The sequence below is a fragment of the Patiria miniata genome, unplaced genomic scaffold (genome assembly GCF_015706575.1).
Source record: "Patiria miniata isolate m_02_andy unplaced genomic scaffold, ASM1570657v1 HiC_scaffold_6, whole genome shotgun sequence".
Lineage (NCBI taxonomy): Eukaryota > Metazoa > Echinodermata > Asteroidea > Valvatida > Asterinidae > Patiria > Patiria miniata.
Window position 1 is genome coordinate 18,725,267 of NW_024037073.1, and position 18,699 is coordinate 18,743,965.

The 18,699-nt window shown below is 40.9% G+C and overlaps 1 protein-coding gene across 1 annotated transcript in view; it reads right to left on the reverse strand.

Moving 5' to 3' along the window:
- Positions 1-15,855, reverse strand: part of LOC119742641 (FACT complex subunit SSRP1-like) — a 63,806-nt gene extending 47,951 nt beyond the window's left edge. The window contains exons 1-14 of the mRNA XM_038218778.1: positions 15,721-15,855; positions 14,070-14,255; positions 12,541-12,646; positions 10,724-10,911; positions 10,239-10,333; positions 9,934-10,069; positions 8,348-8,451; positions 7,427-7,555; positions 5,706-5,927; positions 4,865-4,943; positions 2,391-2,544; positions 1,882-1,927; positions 986-1,115; positions 175-476 (exon numbers count right to left, since the gene is read on the reverse strand). Of these exons, the coding sequence (XP_038074706.1) occupies positions 175-476; positions 986-1,115; positions 1,882-1,927; positions 2,391-2,544; positions 4,865-4,943; positions 5,706-5,927; positions 7,427-7,555; positions 8,348-8,451; positions 9,934-10,069; positions 10,239-10,333; positions 10,724-10,911; positions 12,541-12,646; positions 14,070-14,255; positions 15,721-15,774 (1,931 nt within the window). The 5' untranslated portion in view covers positions 15,775-15,855. The remainder of the gene's footprint in view (positions 1-174; positions 477-985; positions 1,116-1,881; positions 1,928-2,390; positions 2,545-4,864; positions 4,944-5,705; positions 5,928-7,426; positions 7,556-8,347; positions 8,452-9,933; positions 10,070-10,238; positions 10,334-10,723; positions 10,912-12,540; positions 12,647-14,069; positions 14,256-15,720) is intronic.
- Between the last annotated feature and the right edge of the window lie 2,844 nt (positions 15,856-18,699).

Sequence of the window (18,699 nt, forward strand, 5' to 3'; positions counted from 1 at the left end):
TGATGGACTTGTGATGGACTTGACTATAAGGCTGCATCTGAATCGGCTGTCTAGAGCTAGGTCTAGGTCTGCCTCCATTGAAAATATGCGGGGACATACTGCCAATAGCCGTAGCTCTGGAAGCCCGTTTCAGACAAAGCCTAACACTGGTTCTAAGTCTAGGGTTGTACTTACGTCGCTGTCTTTTTCTGGACAGGGGGTCCGTCTTCCTTCAGTGTCTCCTTGTACGCAGCCATCTGCTTGGTGTAAGCCTCCTTGGCTATGACCGCCTTCTCCTGCCATTCCGTCTTGTCCTCCAGTTTGTTCCACATCTCCCCGGCTTTCTTGGACACCTCCGTCACGCTGATGCCCGGGTAGCGCTCCTTGATCTGCTCCCGATGCTCCGTCAGCCAGATCATGTAAGCCGAGCTGGGCCGCTTGGGCATGTTGGGGTCCTTCTCTTTCTTCTCTTTTCTCTTCTTGCGTGGTCTCTCCGACTGTTTACAAAAAATTAACCAATTTGTAGGAGGAACCCAGACTGCTTAGGGGTCAAATGAGCGATTCTTCATAAATAGAAACTAAATTAATTTTTTGGGAAATTTTTTTTTTATGTGATATAATAAAAATTACGGAAAATTTTTTGCACATGAATGGCTTACACCTGTACTGTATTCATGAACATTAACTTTGCACCATAATTCATTGCAAATATTTGTCGCAAAGTTTTGCGTCTATTTTTGGGACTCGAGTCTTATTAGCCTTCGCTCGAGTCGAGTTGAGTCTTCTGATAAGGGAGTCAAGTCATTTGCTCGTAGTGACTTGAGTCGAGTCGAGTCATCTACCCATAGGGACTGGAGTCGAGTTATTGTGACTCAAGTCGGACTCGAGTCGAGTCATGGACTCGAGTCATTACAACTCTGGTTGATAGTCCTATTATGTCACATTAGTGCAAGACAAAACAAAATATTCAAACATTCTTTGAAGGGTGCTGGTTTGTGTCACTTACCACTGTCTTGACTTTTTTCTTTGGTTTACTATCGCGGTGCTTCTTCCGTTTCAGTTCTCCCTCCTCAACTTCTGACGAGTCTGAGCCCGAAGAGGAGTCCGAGTCACTGGTGGAGGGATTGCTGTCATATCTAATCATGGGAAACAATAAAAAAAAACATTGATTTACCATGGAATTGAACTTCTATTTTTGAGGTGCGGCCAGGCCGTGGGTTGGGACAATTAATTAACCCTTTCATTACCACATTGTTTATTGACTTGGCTCTCCCCAGGACCAAATTGTTTGCTCAGTCATGCAGAAATGACTAGAGCGTGACCAAAATAAGCATGAGTCGAAAACTCACTTTTTTTAACCCAGATTTTCACTGCCAAGGAGTGATTAAAATCATAGGTGTTGTGTGTAAAGTTTGTTCCTTGAACAAACTCTTTTATGTGATGTAAAAATGAAGTCCATGCGTGCAAACATAAGATTGTTATGCCTTTTTGTCCATCTGGTCCCATTTATCAAACTGCAAGCCATTTCACCACATGACCAAATGGCACTCCATACCTCAAATAGTGCGTGGATACTTCTGAAGCACTTTTCTCATTTTTTGGTAATGGTAACACTATGAATAAACTACACCATTAGAATGATCCAAAAACACTCTTTCATCTGGTATATGGTTGATGTATGGGCGGCCAAAAAAATATCAACATGCCACATTACTGAAAAGTAGTAAATATATCTGTCTTAAGCGTGTTCTGTGTGTGGTTTCCTGGTCGACTAAAGTCGCCCATGGGAATCAGCAGGGGGGTAGTTCTTGTCGACAAAATTCGCCCATGGTACGGAAAGGGTTAAATGAAACGTGATCATTAAGGCGTTGTATAGTACACACTGTTTTTTTTTTTACTTACTCTTCGGCTACATCACTTCCACTTTCACCGGGGTTGAAATCACTGTCTGTTAATTACAAAGAAAACAAATTATTATCAGTTTAGTCAAAATCTGTGTGTGCTGCGTTGATATTCCCGGCTTGAAATATAGTCTGCAAGTCTGGTGACGTCGAAATCACTTTTCATGTGAATTTTTCACCAAACACTGAAAGCGTAGTCAGAAAGTTCTATGTTCAAATCCCGCCTGGGCCAATATGTAGATTGGGTTTTCAGTCCCTGCCTGATTCCATGGGTTTTCCCTCAAACATCATTCTGGGGTTTTCCTCGCACCTCTAAAACTGCAATTTCTTCTCATTGACTTCTCTCCACAGGTTTCTTCCGGCTTGCGAGCTACAGTGCCTAGGGCGCTTTTGAGGAATCCTTGGTTTCATAATTACCAGAATTGATTTATAATAATAATAATAATAAGATTCATTTGCATCGACTTGTGTTGTAAGATTTATTATGTTTCAATAGTCGGGTACCCTTACCTGAGGCATCAGAGTCCATGTCAACCACGTAATCCTCGTCTGGTTCCTCGACAACTCTTTCCCTGCCTTCGGCTTTCATCTGTTCCAGGTATGCATCGTGGGTATCCTCATCGTCATCACTGTCCACCATGTCTTCGTAGTTAACCGACTTTCCCTTCAACGGAAAAATAGATTCAGAAAGAAAATGTTTTAAAAACTAGCTGTACCTTGAGATTATTACCAGACCGATTCAATAGGCAACGCCCACTGCCCACGTGAGCAACAACTAGAAATGAAACTGGCATATGGCAAAAAATCGGAAAATAGGCCAAACAAAAATATGTGTCCAAAATCTGGGCCGCGACACACATGTACATGCATGTACAATGCACTTCATGTCCAATTTCCGGACACCAACTCCTGCTTTATTTTCGATTCAAACAAAGTTTTACGATGAAAAAAAAAAAGGTCAGTGTTTTCATTGCATAAAACGCCTGAATTACGGTTAGAGTAATGGAGTCATCAACAAAGAAGTTCACTTCTTACTTGAGAAAGTCAAGGAAAAAGTCCGAAAGACAAGGGCAATCATGTCCATGATTCAATCACACAACTCCACTACTCAATTTGCATTCGTACATGGGGAAAAATCAGGCATTATCGTCTTTCTCTTCCAACAAATGCCAGTGAATTGTTTCGCTAATGCTCTCTTCGCTATCCTCGAGATAATCATCATGATTTTTAAAGCATTGCATCTTGTACAACTAAATCTGAAACCTCCGAAAATCGCATAACATAATGATATTATCCACTGGATCGTTGATTCGTTCACAAGGCTACCCGTTCCCAACCGGCCATGTGCTAGCGGACAGTGCGGTACATATGCGTACGATGGTACCATTTCATATCATCTTTGTACATATGCACGCACGTGCGACACAGTGATTTTTCCATGTCACCTACCAATGTTTAACCTTTTGTCCAGCCGGTAAAGGCTCCGATCAGTGTTATGGCCTGTGTTTCTACCGTTGAAACACTCCAATAACGACTGGTGAAAGAGATTAAAACTACATTCGCGATGATTTTAACGTGCCATTTCCATCGACTTTTCTTCGAAATTATGACTAAAATAAAATGGCATTTTGTGAAAAAAATCATTACAAAATCAAATTTTGTGGGACACATTGTAAGAAAATCGGAAATTTCATTGGAAAATTCAAAAAGTCGGTTTTCCAATTAAAATCGGAAAAGTTTCATCTCTGAACAACATGCGAGCCTCTCCAACGCCTCACTGCACGTTCCAGCTGCACACGTCATGCGCGCGCATGTAAACATGTCGGACTTTGATTGATCGGAAAACCACAGGGCAGGGCTTACTGAATCTAAATGGTCTACATTGTTAAGTCATAAACTTTAGGCAAAAAACGTTCACTTCCACTTCACAACTTGAACAAAAGCTACGAAGTCTAGCTTGAGAAGCACATTTGCAACAACGTATTTAAAAAAAAAAAAACTTTTAACTTCAAGCAAACAAGGTGGTTCTCGAACCGCGCGTCTCGTCTGCTTTCGTGATTATATTTAAAGAGTGACATTTGACCTTGGTGAGTGACCTTTGACCTTGGTGAGTGACCTTTGATATCATTAGCATGTGAAGGTTGCCATGTTGCATCTATGACCCAAGTCTGGCTCCTATTGGGACTTCAACTTTTCAAATGAGACCACTTTTAAATTTTCAGCCCATTTGACCTCATATGATCTTTGACCTTGGCATGTGACCTTTCACATCATTATCATATGAAGGTCCCCATGTTGCATCTATGATTCAAGTTTGGTTCCAATTGGACTTCAACTTTTTAAATGAGACCAATTTCAATCGTGCCTACTTCAGCCATACACGCGCAAACACACATACTGAAATTTGTATCCTTGTGGAGTCATTTCTTTGTCCTCATGTACTAAAGTTTTCGAGAAAGTGTACTTTCAAAATGCTTCTATTTTAACCAGAATTAATTTAACAGTCTCCTGACGATGACTAGAGCAGGCTAGTCGAAACGTTGAGACCAAAGACAAGTTCGTTTAGAACTTACAGCAGGACTGTTCTTAACAGAACAAAAAACTACTTAGCAAAGTTGATAATAAGCAGGACAAGTTCTTTTCAGAACTAATATCTTCTAAGCAGTAGTTATTACCACATGGTGTTACCGCAAACCGAAACGATACAGAATTAATTTCCTGGGCTGAAATTTGGACTTAACATCCCTTACATATAATACTTCAATATGCGACACACCTTGGAAATTCCTAGTTTTTGAGTACAATCCACATATCTATTTCGTGATAACCTTGTGGAGACGTATCCACCTATAGAAATTGCTCTGTGGAGACGTATACAATCTTTTGTTCCCTTTTGTGCACATGTCTCCAGAGGGCACAGTGTATCAGATCATGTATACATGCACAAGCATGTATGCACAAAGCCTACTTTTAAGTTAACTTACATCTTTGATGTTGCCACCTCTGTTCTTGACTCTCAGCTTCTTGTTGCTGACGAAGTCAAATAGAGGACTGTACTCATCCCTTCAAAGAGACATTTCAAAGTAGGAAATAAATCAGTTCTTTGTTTATTAGAGTGAAGAAAGTTAGGGGTTGGAAACTTACAAACACTTTTCTCAGACGTCTTCTTAACTGTAACAAGAATAAAGTTCGTTTTTTTAAGGGAATATACGACATTTGCTTTTGCTGTGATTTTCAGAAATGGATGGAATTGGGGGTTAGTATTTTATAACAAATATTGTTACACTGACTTGTTTAAAGTTTTGTGTTAATAAATGTTGGAAAAACCAAGAAAACAAACATGTTCCTGTAGTCTGGTTCCCTGACCCCACTGAAGATGAAACGGAGCAATTTATAGACGTAAGGGAATGGTAAGGTCAAGGAACCAGTCTAGCTGGCTTGTAACCGTTCATAATCGTTTGGAAATAAAATGCGGACTAACTAAATAATGGTAAACTCGGGGGCAGAATATGTAGAAAAAAACCCAGTTCTTTCCAACTTTGGTCGGCCGACCAAGTGTTGGAAATCGATACAAAAATACCACTTTTCTTGAAAAGGACAGCACACCAGGTGCCATGATTTTACAGGATGCTATAGACTGTCATTCACTAACAGTCCAGTAAGCTTTTTCACAACAATTTGATAATTTTGTTTTTTGATGTTTGCAAATGTTGCATATTCCCTTTAACTATAGTTCCCTGCATAATTTTATGGAACAAACATAAAAAAAAAACCAGTGTGACAATGTTAAATCCTGAAAAAAAAAATTGTATTGGACATTCTTACTTTTCTATGCTGCTGAAAACGAAGACGTTTCCGTTCCTGGTCTCAATCTCAAAGTCGAAGTACCGGGAGCTGCCGGTGCCCCGCGCAAAGTTGACGCAGGCGATCTCTTCAAAGCGTATATGGATGGGGGGTTTATGGACGTAGATGAAGCCTCTCTCTAAGGGGTACAGGAAGCCACTGTTGGACCTGTAGGAACAGCTGACAGTCTGCGTTCCTGATCGTCTGGAGGAGGAATAAATCGATTTAACGTCAGAATATAAGTATGCCAAATGACCCCTTAATTGTTTTTTTTTTTTTTTTTTATAAATAAGAGAACACCTTTAAACTCCCAGTTTCTTTCAAAACACTTGATTTGGAACTATGAGCATTCCCTGTGGAAACGTTCAGTGTTTAAAGCTGAAATGGGCAGTTTCTAAATTAGCATGACACGTGTGGGTGTCATCAAGAATATTTTTGGACACTAGCGGGATGCTGCGCTCTGCTAGCTGGGTGTCTTACGAATGATCAGTGCGCGCCCTCAAATGATATATTTTTTTAGTTAGGTATCAAAATGTATTCATATCATACAAATTGTACGATCGACAGTGAAAGGGTATTTTGCCACATTTTTCATCATCAACATTATGTTTGAAAAATAGTGACACGTTTTGAAGGGTTTTCATAGAGATGATGTTTTAATATTTAGCTATTCAAAGTCTAAAAGAAACAAATTTGGCAAAAAAAAGCAAAACAAAACAATTAACTAGAGCTAATGTGCTTCCCCGAAGCACGGATATCAGCCTAAATTGCCGTTTGATCGGTTTGTCTGAATACTGACTCGCACTGACCACAAGGTGATCATTGCTAAATGTGGCTGAGATCGGCAAAAGAATGTAAGAGAAACAACTATGAACATTTGACATTAAGACCGCCGAAACATTACATAAAATAGCCGCCAAGACAAAACATGAAACAGTAGTTAATGCCTGTAGATTAATCCGCATAAACCATCAAAAATTAATCACAGCAATAGTGTTGTTTATTGGCTTCCGTACTTTTTAATCCGCGGTGGAGTATCTGGCCGAATACGCGGCTACCTTTACGCAGGTGGCACTGCCGCTAAAACAAACCGAAAGAATGCAGTATCGAGACGCCACTTCAGCTGTTGTGCTCAAAGTCTATGGAGAGTGCGGCACTGTGCGTGCAATTGCCTGTCAACGTGGTCGGCCGCGTGCGCACGGATGACATCGTTTTTGCATACCACACAACATCCACAATATCGTGCGTGGTGGTTTGAAACCTTCCCAGAATTCCTATGTTTTTATATCGTTTTTACGTACGTTTAAAAAACGATAAACTTGAAATAACTCGAGTTGACCCGAGTGAGCTAATCGAATGCACCCATTACTTAGTTATGTGACGTAAGCAGGCACACAAGCCAAACATTCTTTACTTTATGCATACCCTTGAAATGCGCTAACCATAACATATATAAGCAAAGAATTGTTCTGCTATACTTAGCACGAATTATTCACGAACAGTAAACCAACAAGTTGAAACTTGTTTGAAAGGGTTACACCTCTATGTTCCGACACCCCTATGTTCCGACTGCACATATTCCTATTCCTAACCCTAACCCTAACCCTAACCGGGAGTAACACAATCTAGGTTGTCGGAACATAGGGGTGTCGGAACATAGAGCAGTCACCGTTTGAAAGAGGATTAAGTTTTTCCCGTCTCACCCAGTGAAGGACCCTGGAATGGTGATCTTGCGTGCCGAGAGTGACTTCATCAACCGACTGACGATCTCAAACGACGGCCCGGTCATGTGCTTCTGCAGCTTCCCTTTGTACTTCTCCTCAATTTCCTCCCTAGAGAAAATATGACAAAGTGAATTATTAAAGATGTTTTGCCGGTGCTTTTAAAAAAAATCATAATATTCCTTCCCCCCCCCCCCCCCCCCCCGATTTTGGGCATCTGCAACCATCTATTAAAAGGCCTTTCATTTTGCACATAAATGAATGCCAGAGCTAAATTACAGTTGGGCCGCAAATTATTTGAATTTTGCAACGAAAGAAGTCAATAACTATACACATATCTCATTCAAAAGTGAATAAATTTCATATTGCTAGGAAAAAACGATTGAATTGTTTGGGGGGGGGGTGAAATTAAAAACAGCACGGGGCGAATGCATCTTCTGGAATGGTGCAAATGCAAACAAGAACACAATTTTTTTTGCAATTATAATGAACACGTTTCAACTTTTGCTGAGGACTGTTTTGTGACAGCAAATCTACTTCGCATTCAAACTGTGAAGTGTGAACCTACAGTAAATCGTACAATTCACATACTTTCTGGATTTTTTTTCAGGAATTTTACTTCAGGAATCTAACCCTGCTGAATCCAACAGGAAATAACTATATCTTATACCCGATGGAGCCTGCTGGATTGAGCAGTAAACCCCTACGGTACATTCCTGATGCAAAATGTTGGATTCAGCAGGCAACTGAACCGCATTGTAATGCCAAGTTGGACTCAGTTTGATTCAGCAGACAACTGAAAATAAGGCACAGTGGATTGAGCAGGAAACTCTGGTTGGACTCTGTTGGATTTAGCAGGGTAGTCCTGAGGAACTACTAGGGGGTTAGGGTTATGGATCTTACTCTGTGAGGTTGAGGTCCAATGACATGTCTTCTTCCTTGTTGAAGCTCAAGATGAGGAAATGGTATCTAGTCTGTCCCTGCACGATGGGTGGATCAAGACTGATCTGGAGCAACAAAAGTAGGCAAAATTCTGACTTTTAGTACAAAAATCTAATATCATTTGTATACAAATGTGTCCTGTCACCAGGAATGAGTGTCAAGTCCGAGATTATTGTTTGCAGTACAGTGGGGCAAAGCCAAAATTTCGAAGGGGTGGTCCATTTTTTTTTTTTTTTCTTTTCAGGTGAACGATTTTTCTTGTTCTAGCAAAACGGCTTTAAACTTATTTTCAAATTGTTTATAATCATCTGACTGTTTATTCACTGTAACACAACATCCTAATTTTTAATGTTAATTTCGCGAAAAAATTAGTTTTTCAACTTCAGTTTAGTTGGTGACAGTCAATTTGCACCAACTTGGCAGCATCGAGCTGTACTCTCCCCAGGGAGCTGAGATGGTGTTAGGAATGTTTCATGGGCCCAATGAGCAGGGGAAATGATGCTTCTTGTACAGTGCATTGGGACCTTGTGTGAAATGCGCTTTATACGCACAGTTTATTATTGTGTCTTACCCAGAGATGAAACTGGCATGTGGCAAAAAAAATCGGAAAATAGGCCGAACAAAAATACGTGTCCGAAATCTGGGCCGCGCTGCCATTACACACATATACATGCATGTACAATACACTCCATGCCCAATTTCCGGACACCAACTGCTTTATTTTTGATTCAAACAAAATTTTACGATGAAAAAAAAAACGGTTAGTGTTTTCATTGCATAAAATGCCTGAATTACGGTTAGAGTAATAGAGTCATCAATAAAGAAGTTCACTTCTTACTTGAGAAAGTCGAGGGAAAAGTCCGAAAGACAAGGGCTCCGTTCATGGTGCTTCAATCATGTCCATGATTCAACCACTTGCATTCATACATGGGAAAATATCAGGCATTATCGTCTTTCTCTTCCAACAAATGCCAGTGAAATGTTTCGCTAATGCTCTCTTCGCTATCCTCGAGATAATCATCATGATTTTTAAAGCATTGCATTTTGTACAACTGAATCTGAAACCTCCGAATATCGCACAACATAATGATTTTATCCACAGGATCCTTCACAAGGCTACCCGTCCCGGCCAGCCATGTGCGTGCTAGCGGACGGTACGGTGGTGCGGTACGTACGCTGGTACCATTGTATATTCGCACGCACGTGCGACACAGTGATTTTTCCATGTCACCTGTCAATGTTAAACCTTTTGTCCAGCCGGAGAAGGCTCCGATCAGTGTTATGCCCTGTGTTTCTACCGTTGAAACTCTCCAATAACGACTGGTGAAAGAGATTTAAAACTACGTTCGCGATGATTTTAACACGCCATTTCCATCGACTTTTCTTCGAAATTATGATTGAAATAAAATGACATTTTGTCTGTTTGTGAATAAATCATCAGAAAATCTAATTTTGTGGGACACACTGTAAAAAAATCGGAAATTTCGTTGGAAAATTCAAAAAGTTGGTTTTCCGATTAAAATTGGAAAAGTTTCATCTCTGCTTACCACAAAATACATCTGGCGATTATCCTTGTGGGGCAGCAGGAACAGACGCAGTACAGTGGTGAAGGGAATCTTGTAGTCAAATGTTTTGCCGTGGAGTTGCAGGAAGGTGGGGAAAATCTTGATGTCGTAGCGACCTCTGCAACATGAAAATTCAAAGAAAAAAATGTTAAAAGATTTATTCAAATTGTGCTCGAGAAAAACATCCACCTCATCAATATTTTGTTACAAAATTGACCCTAAAAGAGAATAGTCCACTTAGAACTTCGTTGGCAGAAAATGAATAAGGAAGGATTAAAGGATATTACCTTGGGGTGAGACACGGTATTTGTTCCAACGATGCGATGGATTCTCCAGTTGCTTGGATGATGTCCGCCTTTGCCAAAATCTTCTCATGGAATGCCTGAAAGAGAACGATTATTACAGCGCAAGTCACAACTACTGAATTCTGTCCTTCAACCAGTTCACGCCGAGATTATTTTTGACAAGAAGGGAAAGAGGCGCGGGATTACTTCTCACTCGACCTCAAGCCAGGCGGGTTGAAGCCATCACCCTCGGGCAGCACACTCATATTTCCGGCCTTACTTGCTGCCTGGAGTCGCTGACAGATATTTCCGTCCTTGCTCCCTGCGTGTTTATCCGTCATCCGTTCCGAATACGGCAAAACCCTTGTGGGCATACACGTCATCTGGCACGAACTGGTCAAGGCAAAAACGTGCCAACTTTCAACTTTGATAATTGTTATAACAAAAAGAAACGTTACGTGACAACCAGCCATTTATCTCCAAGTTACCTCAGCAGCCTTGGTGTCTGATTCCGTGGGAGGCACGTAGAATCTCATCTCCATTAGCGAGACCTCTGTGTCGTCGTTCTGATGAAACTCCAGAATGACCTCATTCTTGGCCGTCGTGCTGTGGGACACATTACCCAGAGGGATGTGGAAAGCTGGCTTCTTGTCAACTTCAAAGGCAAGCTCCGTGCCTGTCAGAACAAACAAAATCTCCATAAATCTCTAACCCCTAAGTTTAAAAAACCTGCTGAAGGCAGCAACACGCAACACTTTTCAAAATGACAAGCCTGCTCAGTATAGCAAGATCTCTCAAGTCACAAATCTCAAGACCAAACTGCCTCAGAGTCTGTGGTCACCAATTACAGCAGGATACAACTGTGGCATTGTTCAATGGGATAGCTCTCATTGTTTCAGAATTGGTCGTTTATGCACTGGTGTTGATGGCTCTAACAGACTCTAGGTCTAACAGACTTTTACACATGTCGCATCCGGAAGGGTTAGGGTTAATTAAGTAATTCAAGTTTTGTGAAAATCTTCCGATCTTCCTGGTTGTGAAATTTGAATACACTTACTTGCATAAGTGGTGGATTGTATTTCACCCCCACCCCCCCCCCCCCAAAAAAAATGACAGCAAAATGAGTTTCATTTCTGGGAATTCGTAGCAAGAAATCTTAATGTGCTAAGCATGAACTGGCCTTCGATCTTGTCAAATCCAACACAAATGTTCTGGTGAATTTCAGAGGGCCTGGGACGGTTGGAGAGACAAATTGTTAACATGAACGTCAAAACTGCTTTAAACAGCAACAACCTCAAACTGCTTTGAATACATACACGTACATGTACGCACAAAATGCTAAATCAAAAGGTTAAAAATACACTAAAGTGATGAAGAATTTGACTTTACATTTAATTTTGTAAATGTTCAGACCGGACTGATTTACATAAATCAACAATGGCAGTTATTGAAAAAGAAAGAAACCTTAACTACGTGTGTCCCGAATGTGGAATCAAGTATTGAAGTGCTTCAAAGGTTTTGTAAATCATATTTATTTGAAAACATTGTTAATTATCTGTGCTATGCTGGTTTAGTTCAAAAGAAGACTGCGCGAACGGTGAACGTAGACCCCATTTTTATAACTCCGGTTTTAGTTTAACTCTTACACTACGGCGAGCCGCTGACAGCGCCACACACAAATTGTACATGTCGTACGGCAAGCCGCTGGCAGCGGCTCGGTGACGTCGCTGTGAATAAACAGGGTATCCCCATGCATGCCATGACGTGTGCCTTATCTACATAATTTATATCGTATAACCTCTGACCCTAGTTTGAGCTACTGCCAGCGGCTCTCCGTCTCGCCGGGGTCTGCTGCAGGTTATTTGAGCAGTTTGTTTACAGAGAGACATTTCAAGATGGCGGCGTCCACATCGACACCTGGCGGAATTTCCAGCGATTTACTACGTACAAACGTGAAAAAAATCGGGAAATTAAATTCCGTAGTGAAAGAGTTAAACGTTATTGGAAAATTTGTAAACGGATTTAGAATTGTTTTTGTTGAAATGTTTAAACATGTAAACGTCACATCCTTCAAAGTGATAGAGAATATAACACATCTCCATCAAAGAGAAATTAAGATGGTGTCCAAATCACCTGGCTATGGCTATGTATAACACGGGCACCTATGGAAGCCACTGGCTAGCGGCAGTAGCCACTTCTCATAGACTCGTGCGATATTGCATGGCCGTAGCCAAGGGATTTAGACATGGCCTTATAGTATGACATGCATCACAGGGTCAAAATTTAAATAGCTTAAACCACTCACCGTTGAACTTGGCTGAGCCCCAGTTCCGCCCCTTGACAGCTAGTTCTACCTCATCCAGGCTCAGGTTGTAGTTATTGGTGATGAATTCCGCAAGTTTCTCTTGGTCCTAAAAAACCCAAAAGACATGGACCTCAACATTTACCGATACGAACTTCTGCAGCTGATTTTTATGAAACTTTACGCAATGGCAAAAGTCCACTTGCGCGGCAATTGCACAAGTTGCCTAACATTTCACGCTGCGCAACATTTCAGTTATGCCAATTTCACAAACATTACATAGATTAAAAGTTTGTGAATTATTTAATATATTACGGCATAACTTGCACAGTCATTTTAGGTGTTGTTATGTTGTGGCGAAGTTGTGCTTCCGGTTACCCTACCTACATGCACCCTATTTTGACAATCCCTACCCTATTTTTTTTGGGGGGGGGGGAGGAAATTTTTTCAGGCCAAAAAAAAAAATACTTCTGCTTCCGATTACATGGCATTTGAAAATAGGGTAGGTACCGGTAGGTAGGGAATTTCTTTTTAGCCAATTTTTTTTGTGTACGATCGTATGGAGGCCTCTGTGTGAAATCAAGGGTAAAAGGCAAAAATTGATGGTTTGGGTTTTTCCCCCTCATTTTTCCCATACAAAAAAATTAGGGTAGGGGCTGCCAGAATAGGGTGGGTAGGGAAACCGGAAGCAGAACAATTTGTTTTGGCCTAATCCGATTATGGACATCTGTCCAAACAAAAAGGGATGTGCCCAGTCAAAGTGGATTATATTTCTGCATGTGATACTGATAGCTTGATATTTCTTGAGCTACATATGTAAACATTACATTTTGATCCAAGCTTTATTTTTATATCTTCTTTTCCCTGCTCATATGACCTTTACGTTTCCTATCTGATTCCCCCATCCCAAACATAATCATGTTATGGTTCCCTTACTGATGGAAAAAGTTCCGTACTCGATCGCCACTTTTTTCAATTAATTTTCTATCGCCAAAAGTTACATCTTTTAAGGTTATTCCTCCACTTTCCCTCCTCTACTCTCACCTTCTCCTTTCCTTAATTTCTATTTATTAATCAGTCAGTTACTTCATCAGGATTCGAACCTCTGATGCTTGCTTGATACACGAGACTCTTAACCGCTAGGCCGCGCACGATCGCTGTTACAATGATCAATCTTTGGACGTATTTGAAGTATCCATTGAAATAAACCAAATATTCATGAGAAAATAAATATTCATAATGACGTATTGCACTATCATTGGCAGGCTCATGCGACGTTATGGTTGTCGATGTCATGCGTATAACGTACCGCTGTCTTTCAGCCACTACAATCAGTTTTGACCGGCTGCTTCAAGTTAGTTCTGCACGACGTATGCATCCAAAATGTGCTCTAAAAACACATTTTGAGTAAATTTTTTTCACCTTTACACAGCTTCCTGGATTTCTCTTGGTTCAAATGACAAGGTGAGGTGACAATTAAGATGTTTGGCAGCAGATAAATTGACGATCGAGTACGGAACTTTTCCCCTTACCGATTCCTGAAAGCCATCGTATTTGAAGATGGTTCCATTTTGGAGGCGGAGTTTCAGCTCATGACCTCTGGCGACCCTGAGCCAGTTGGTTTCGGCCAAGTCCTCAACTTGAACCTGTTCCACTTTGCCGGTCTTGTTGCTTTTGAAGTATACGCCTTGCCTGTTCAGCTTGAGCCGGCCGCCATTCTAAATAGATGGAAACATTTTTTAATGAACAAAAATAAGAAATACAATAAAATAAAAAAGTGTCATAGATATCAGGTGCATCACTGTTTTGCCCTTCAATGGAGTATTAATATTTAACAATTGTTGACTGCTGTGATGTGGGGTATTACATTTTGAACCAGTCCTACTAAACTGCGTCAACAAGCGTCCACAAGCGTAAACAAGCGTCATCAGTCTCAACAAGCATCAACAAGTTTTGTATATATGCTTTTAAACATTAAAAATAGCTTTATATGGTAGAAAAAACAATAAAGAACATCTTCTGCATATCAGAGTTGAAATTATTTAAAACTTTAACACGAAATGTACGACAAGTTTGTCGAGTTTGGGGTGGCCGCCATTTTGTTAACGTGAAGCTAGCCGTACTATGCATGCGTGAAGTGTACAGAGCCAACTGCCCATACTATGCATGTGTGAAGTGTTCAGCGCATCCAAACAAGATGGTGGCCAACACTAATCGACAAACTCATCGTACATTTCGCGTTAAAAAAAAACAAGTTTTTAAATAATTATTCATATGTACGACTACGAATAGGAACGGGGTTCTCAACCATGTCAACCATGTGAACTACACAATCCCCCAAAAGATACGATAAATCTGCCTGGATCTTTCATGGATGGTATTTTATTGTCAACATGGATGCATTACAATTGAAATGACTTCTGTCACTCTGTCAATGTCATAGGGGTAATCCTTACTTTTAGGACCCCGTTCCTATATAGGAAGGGAAAGACTCACCAAAACAGTTGACAAAATGACAATCAAAATTGACATTCTGATACTTCTTGGCACATCTGAACAATTGGCAATGACACCTTCTTGAATATCAGCAGATTTAATTTTGTGGAAAGAGGGCAGGGCTTTGATTTATGATGAGGGAAATTCAGGGGTAAAAGACGACGATGACAACCAGAAAACAGCCTCAAAAACCAAGATGGCAAACGTAAAATCTTGATGCGATGAAAGCTCGATGCTGATTGGCTGATAAAAAAATTAACATCTTTTCTTTTCTTTTTAGCAGCCAATCAGCATTGGGCTTTCATAATGTAGGGCTTTCACTGTGTTGTGAGAACTACAACATGCACATCTGACTGTGAAAAAAAGGTAGGAAAGTTACATTTTCTTTGAAAAAGCTTTCAAAATTACAACTAACATGAGTTTAATTGAAGAAAAAAGACTGCTTTAGCCTGCAAAAGTCACTTTGGTACTGGACAGGCATCTGCAAAAGTCAGTTTTGAACAGAACTCGTAAAAAAATAGAGGTGTCCTAAAAGTAAGGATTACCGTCATGATGATGTAGCCTGTGTATTTACATGATTTAGGAAACTATTTTGATTAGACAATGGCTTGTCAATGTTTTTAGAATTTAAATAGAATTAGAAAGACCAAACAAAACGAACAGATTTAAGATTAAAGATCATCTCACCATGGCACCTCTCACTTCCTGCCAAATATCCGAAAATTCCAGAATATCCGTCATTTTGTAAAGTTAAATTTCAATCTCTACAACATGCGCGCACCTCGCTGAACTCAAATGGCGCGAATATACATAGCGCCCTCTTGAGTTTACAAAATGCGCGCGGAATTTTTGTGGACTAAAAAATACCGCCCTCTGTTGAAATTTAATTAAATTTGTCTACCGCCCTCTTCGCTCGTACCCCCCGCCCTGCAATGCAAACAGGACGCTGGTCAGGACTGACGTCATTTGATCTCTCGTTGGATAGATTTGCGTGACCTGTGACGTAGAATCATGCGTAGCGCGCGCTAGCTGCATGCGAAGGTCAATCTGTACATCATTCACAAGTTTCTGTGAAGCTCATCAGCCCTATTACCAGCGCCCTGTTTGCAGGGCGGGGGTACGAGGAATCGTACCTCCCACCCTGCAAACAGGACGCTGGGATATACTCTGATGAACTTCACAGAATCTTGTGAAGGAAGTGGCCTATGACCTATGTATAAAGCATCAGGCGGCAGCTGTTCAAGACCGCAGTTAGACAATGTGCCCAAGTGCTATCCGAAAACTTCCCATAGAATTGCGCACATTCCATACCGGATGTGATTTCCGTTTCATTGCGGACCATGTGGACAAAAATTATGAGCGTCGCATAATGCAATCCGACCGTTCGTGATTCGAAACAGAGCCTGAGCGAGTGACGGGAATTGTACATTTACAACACAGATAAGTTTTACATAATTTCCTACATTATTATACGCTTTTCAACGAGAAAAAAAAATCTCTAAACTGGAATAAAAGAGTAATGAATCAGTCTTAACGGCCGTTTCAAACCTTGCAGAGTCATGACCTTGATGACGCGCAGGTCACTGGTATAGCAAAATCCAACCAATAGGAGCGTGAATTCAGCAGAGTATCCCAGCGTCCTGTTTGCAGGGCGGGGGGTACGAGCGAAACCGCCCTCTACACATCAAAATCAAAATAGAGATACTGCATATGCCCTCCGCTGACATAAAATATTTCTGATATTCGCTCGTACGCCCGCCCTGCAAACGGGCGCTGGATGGGACACGCTCATGAATTTACGCTCCGATTATATAGATTTAGCGTGACCTGTGACCTGCAAGTTATCACGGCCATGACCCTGGGTTTCGAATTTACGAACGGTCAAATTTGTATATTTTCATGCGACGCTCAAAATTTGTCCACAGCATGGTCCGCAATGAAAAAAGAAACCACATCCGGTATATGGCATGCATGCATTTAGTATTAGAAAGTTTTCGGATAGCATTTCCGCGCATTGGCTAACTGCGGTCTTAAACGGCTACAGCCAGATGTCTTTAAACATAGGTCATGATCAATTACCCAGGATGTCACCCCCACTTCCTTCACAAGATTCGGTGAAGCTCATCAGCGTGTCTCAGCGCCATGTTTGCAGGGCGGGGGTACGAGCAAATTTCGATAATGCCGTCCTCTATTATGGGTGCAAGCCACCAAAAAGCTGCGCGCGAGCTCGTTAATATTTTGTGATCCACAAGTAAATTTGAATAGCACACAAACACGTGATTTTCCGCACAATAATGATACAGATTTAATATAAGTTAAGATTTAACAAAACACAACAAAAATTATCTAAAATCGTATAAAAAAATTGAAATTAAACAGAGAAAATCCCCATACAGTGGAAAAAGCAGGGATAACGCAAAACAGTCATTACAGTTAAAATTATTTCGAGCAAATTTTCGAGCATCATCATCATCATCTTCCTGTATACGTACATGATCCTCAGGAGTATGCTCGCACAACATTAAAGACGGAACTATTAATGCAACTGGGTAAAAGGGGACTTGTGATAATTACGCCTGAGGGGAGATGTCATCAATGCCCCAAACCACATTCAATTTAAATCTTTGATATAGTTAATTATGCCACTCTCCAAGCCTCTTAGTTATACTTCCTCGAGGAGTTCTGAAGAGGATAACCACCAAGTACCAAGTACCAAGTAGCTGACGTCATCATCAACACCATCATCACCCAGTGCCTTCCTCAATCTACATACCAGTTGGTGCATTGGTGGTAACCATTTCTGATGCATCCCTCCAATTAGCGTGGCTGTCCGATGAGCTAGTGGTTTTAGGTCGGTCGGCCTCTCCCCCTCCATTTTGCCTTCAAGGATCCATTACTCCTATCTCCCCTACACTCCCTCTGGCCATTATTTCCAAAGTAAAGCTTTAATTCTCCTTCTGAGATCACCTAGATATGGAATGGAGCTCGTTTGACCTTCTCTCTGTCCATGGGACTTGTAATATAAACGTGTGAAGCACCACATTTCAAGAGTTGATTCCTATCATATGGGCGTCCGCTTTTTTGATCGTCCATGCCTCACATCCGTACATTAGCAATGGGCAAAACCAGTGCATGAAGGGGTTTAAGATTGGTTTGAATTTTAAGGATTGTAGGCCTACCTTCAGTGTACTGCAAATACCCGTCGTTGAATTTTCCCCTTGCGATAGCCCTTATCTTGACGGTTTCCTTTGAACCACCCGCAGAGTTGTTTAAAGAGGCTCCCAAGTACAAAGTTAGTGAATTCTGACATTATTTAGCTGAATATTTTTGAGCAGGTTATGACTTATACTTAAGACAATATACTGATGGCTCATATACCAGTGATTTTCAACAGAAGGTCTTCATCCACGGTGACCATGTCAGTGCAACATCATCAGCAAATCTAAAATAACATTATGCGACGTAAGTCCGGCTATACTTGCACCATCATCTCCTTCAGAGTAGATGTTGAAGAGATCTGGCGAGAGAATGCATCCTTGGCGAACCTCTTTTCCAACAATGATCACCAATTACAATGTAGTTTAAGATCAACTGCTTCATAAATAGTATGCCCCAAAAAGAGTGTCTGTGCATGCGACTATATTTTAAAGAACTATATACAAAACC